Genomic DNA, 5,007 nt, shown 5'->3' on the forward strand with positions numbered 1-5,007 from the left:
CATGCAGTAAACGACTTGAGAGGTAATGCTAGTGACTCGTACAGCCTAATACCAAGTTTCTTACACATGGTGAAAAAACAAACCCTGGATCATTTGTCGATCTGAAAACGGCAGAAGACAACAGCTTGCTCTTTGTTTTCATGGCGTTGGATGCATCCATAAAAGGGTGGGGAGCATGCAGACCGATAGTTGTTGTGGACGGAACGTTCCTCGAAAGCGACTTATGGGGGAACTTTGTTGTGCGCATGCACACAAGATGCGAGCAGTCATATTTTTCCACTAGTGTTTTGTGTTGCATTCGAGAATGACCAATCTTGGAAATGGTTCTTCAAAAAATTTAAAGAAGCGTATGGGGTACGGGAACACCAATGCCTAATTTCGGTATTTAAATGAAAGCCTCATCAAAGCGAGGAGAGAAATCTATCCGTAAATTGCACACGATTCTTGCGGTTACCACATTTTGAGCAACCTTAAAACAAGCTTCAAACAACATGCCGCCAAATACACCGCCATTCTTTGGAGCAGTCAAAGCCTACACAGAAAAGCAATTCGAGTTCCACATGGCTGAATTGGATGGATTGGACAAACGCATAAGACCTTACCTAAAAAAAATCGGGTATGAAAAGTGGTCAAGAATTCATAGCCAAAACAAGAGGTATTCCACAATGACCTCAAACATATCGAATCCAGAATCGCCGCAAATTTGGCAGCAAGGGAGCTACCAATTACAACACTGCTAGAATGCTTGAGAGCATTGGTGCAACAATGGACGCATACTAATAGGACAAAAGCACACAACACTTTCACTAAGCTATCACCAACTGGAGAAGACATACTGTTGAAAAATTACACATACTCATTGAATCTGGAGGTAAAATATTAATTATGCTTCTTTTTTTTTTGTAAAAAAAAAAACAAACAGTAAGTAAAAGGTGTTGTTGTAGTGTTGTTTTAATAGTTTTGTATTGTTGTTGTAAGAATTACAGCTATGTTTGATTTTTTTTTTCAATAAAATTTAAAACAGGTTAAAGCAACAACAGATTACTTGTTTGAGGTAACAAGAATGAAAGAATCGTGGGAAGTAGACCTAGAAAAAAGAACATGCACGTGCAACAGGTTCCAAATAGATGAAATGCCATGCGGGCACGCGATGGCCGTGATGAGGAGATGAACATGGACCCGTACACCTACTGTTCAGATTACTACACAAAAAAAAATTGGCTGGCAACTTATTCAGGGACAGTTTACCCAATAGGACACCAAAGTGAATGGGAGGTACCGGAAGAAGTGAAGAATATTATAGTCTTGCCTCCACATGAAAGAGTAAAATCAGGAAGACCAAAAACATTAAGAAGGAAGGCTGGATGGGAAAATGATCAATACAACAAGTGCAGCAAATGTGGTGAACTGGGGCATAACAAAAGAACATGCAGCAGAAGACGTAGAAGGGAATAAAAACAACAACAGAACAACAGTGGAAAAACAAAAGAAAACTACACATACGTTTTGAGAATGAGATATTGAGGAATTTAAATTTCTGAAATAGAAAGGGAATACAGTTTTTATTTGAAAAACATTGATTACATTGGGAATTGTTGATACTTTAGATTGGATATTAAAAGATGTTGGATACTAAATTGAATATATATATGAAGTTTGTTATTGAAACAGTTTGTGTTTTTAATACTGAAATGAATATTTGTATTCAAAAAAACAGAGAAACTATAAGAAAAAAAAAACAAAAAAAGAAGGGATGTGAAATGAAAAAACAAACAACTTTAACATACCAACTTGTTTGTACATAAAAATAATAAGAAAAAACATACAAAAATAAAAGATTACATATTGTCCACACAAAACGTAAGGAAACACAACTGTACACCAATGTTTGTTTACGAAAAACAACATGAAAATCGTTAAAACAACATTAAAAAACTATAAGAACAATGACAATCTGATTGAAAAAACAAATCACTTCTTGGGAAGGCTGGGAGGGGCCTCGGATTCACTTTCAATGTTCTCAGTTTGCTTCTTCATCCCATATTGATAAAATAACACAGCCAAACGATCGCGGTGAATTTCCACATCAAAATCAGAGGATGGGATGGGTTTGCCATCAATGAAATACTCAGCAAATGATCCAACAAAAACACCACAATCACTGGAAAAAAAACAACAAGAAAACACAAAAAAAGACACTATGAGAACACTGATAAAAAACAAAGTCACATAACAAAAAAAAAAATACAAACAACCAGTGAAAAACATTGAACACTAAACATAAAACTTACGCTGTGACCTGCTCGGGTAAACCATCAACAGCAACAATAGGGAACGGTTCCATAGTGCTAAACTTAGCTTCGTTGCGAAGGCCTTTGAAGTCTAACATAGAGAAGTAATATGGTAAAATAACAGAGAAAGGCTTGCAAGCCTCTTTGGTAATCATATATACCTCCCAGAACGCAATGAATTGTACAGATATATGCGCCTGTCAACTATGTTAAGACGACCACAAATCCAATGATCCTGTAATTTTACATTGATAGGCATAACAACATGATCAACCAAATGCCAAGGAGTGGCACATAATATCTTACCACCTTGAATGTACTGGGCCACATTGTGAGAAAGAGACAACACCGATATATCGTTGTTTTTCTCAACAAACTTCTCATACAAAGTTGTTATGCTAGAACAAAAGAGGCAATCAGTTGTGGTGACTTTGATTTTCGGCTCGACTGAGTACATTATTTTCTTACGAAGATAATAGAAAATGATGTCAATGTGCTGAACAAAAAGAAAAAAAAAAGTAAGTAAAATAATAGAAAATGATGTCAATGTGCTGAACAAAAAGAAAAAAAAAATAAGTAAAAAAACTTTCAAACTTATAAAAAACTAACAGAACAACACTTAAAAACATTAAAAAAAATAAATAAAAAACAATATGTAAAATAATAATAATAATAAAATAAAAACTTACAGAATTGGTAAGGAAACAATTAGGGTAGGCAAGGTTGTGAAACCACATCTTGTTGCTGATGTCCTCAACACCAAAACGAAATGGCGGAAATATTGTGTCCTTACCCTTACAATACACATTAGTTGTTGTGCTAAAAAAAACAAATAAAAAAATATCAAAACACAAATGAAAAAATAAAAAATAAATAGAAAACGATAACAGATATACAACTGAAAACACCTACAAAAATACTTACTTAGATTTATGCTTTCTAAGACCTGTATCAACCCACTTGACAAACTCAGCTTCCAATTGCGGATCGACAGGTTCACCAATCTTGTTGTCCAACGGGCACAAACCACGCACATATTTAACGACCTTATACACAGAATCATCAGGAGAAACTGAGGATGAACCTGATTTAGATGCACCAGAAGCAAGCTCAATGAATGGGGATTTTAAAACAGCTCCTTTCTTCTGATCCCTCTTTTGAGGACGTAAAATAGGAGTCTCTTGAAAAACAACCATTTCAAGATCAGTCTTCTCATAAGTCTCAACAAGAGCAGGGGCATGAGTTGAGGAACCAATCTAAAAAAGAGAAAGGATAAAAAAAAAGATTTTTTTTAAATTTCAAATAGTACAATAAAAACACCATAAAAACAACAATAGAATACCATATAAATACAAATTACAAAAAACAAAAACAGAAACACAAACCAAATTCTCCACAGCTTTAACAGCAGATGCAATTGTTGCATCAACATCAATGTTCTCCTCCCCACCTTGAGACTGTTCAGGCTGACAACAAAAAAACGATAAGAAAACTATTAAAACAAACACTGAAAACACGAAATCCACACAAAAAAGCACAAAAAAATGATGTCCAAACAAGAAATACACCCGTTCGATCTGCAATAGGTTCCACGGGGTCGAATTCTTGGCATCATCCACCTTGCCGATATCATCATCATCCCTCGAAACAACCTCGGGGACAACAACACCCTCATCGTTACGAACATCGCCCGTGTGAGCCTCATCCTGACCAGCACCAACACCATCTCCACCCAGATCATCATCATCATCATCAGTTTCATCGTCATGATGATCATCTCCTTTGTCATCGTCGAATTTATCATCCTCGTCTTCCTCCGAAGTGGAATCTTCATCATCCTCATTTTCTGAAGTACGAAGAGCATCTTCAGACTAAGATCCATTGTGAGTAAGACCACCTTGGGATGACTGAGAACAAAAAAAAAATAAAAAATTAATTAACTGTATAAAACAACATAAAAACACTACTAAAAAAATAACAGAAAAAGTAATGACAATTAAAAAAAAACACCTCAATAAGAATGTCCAGCTTCTTGTTCATCTCAGCAACAGATTTCATAAGAATCCTCACGTCGACAACAACAGATAAACACTTTTTAAATTCCTCAAACTCAACTCGGGAGACATTCTCATGAGCGAGATGATGAAGAAGAACCCATCAAGCCAGGTTGACCACAGGGCTTGGAACCACCTTTAATTTTGAATTTTACGCCTTTCTGGGAGTAGTCTCACCAGAGAAAAAATCAGTGAGGCTCAAACTCAATCTCTCAACGGAAGTTGGAGTGATGTTTCTTAATTTTAACTGAAACAACAAAAACCAACAAAAAACAATATGCACATGAAACTGAAATTATAAAATAACAACAACAATAAAAACATAAAGTATAAATAATGTACACAAAAACAACATTAAAACAACAGTGGAAATATAGTAAAAAACAACAGGATTACCTCTTTCAAAGACCGATCGAAAATGAGGGTGTTCATGACATCCATTTTCACCATACCCTCCTTGTCCTTGGGTAATTTAGGCCAATTCAAAATCCTTGGAATGCCAACATTTGAGTACAAGGACAGTTTCCCAATAACATACGGGCAACACTCGAAAAACCAGAATTGAATAGCCAAAGGAAAACCCAATAACCTGTAATACCCACCATCCTCGTCACTACGAACTACCCTCTTATAACCAGAATCTATCTTACCCTTCAAAGAAT

General features: G+C 35.7%; 1 protein-coding gene across 1 annotated transcript; it reads right to left on the bottom strand.

Annotated features, from left to right (window-relative positions):
• Positions 1–1,971: 1,971 nt before the first annotated feature.
• On the bottom strand, positions 1,972–5,007 carry LOC133031267 (uncharacterized). Its single transcript, XM_061104735.1, has 6 exons — positions 4,742–5,007; positions 4,523–4,592; positions 3,216–3,757; positions 2,981–3,110; positions 2,453–2,787; positions 1,972–2,161 (listed from the first exon to the last, which is right to left on the bottom strand). The coding sequence occupies exons 3-6, from the start codon at positions 3,485–3,487 to the stop codon at positions 1,972–1,974; spliced, it is 927 nt and encodes a 308-aa protein (XP_060960718.1). The 5' UTR covers positions 3,488–3,757; positions 4,523–4,592; positions 4,742–5,007.

This window comes from Cannabis sativa, chromosome 9 (genome assembly GCF_029168945.1).
Source record: "Cannabis sativa cultivar Pink pepper isolate KNU-18-1 chromosome 9, ASM2916894v1, whole genome shotgun sequence".
In the NCBI taxonomy this organism is placed as follows: Eukaryota; Viridiplantae; Streptophyta; class Magnoliopsida; order Rosales; family Cannabaceae; genus Cannabis; species Cannabis sativa.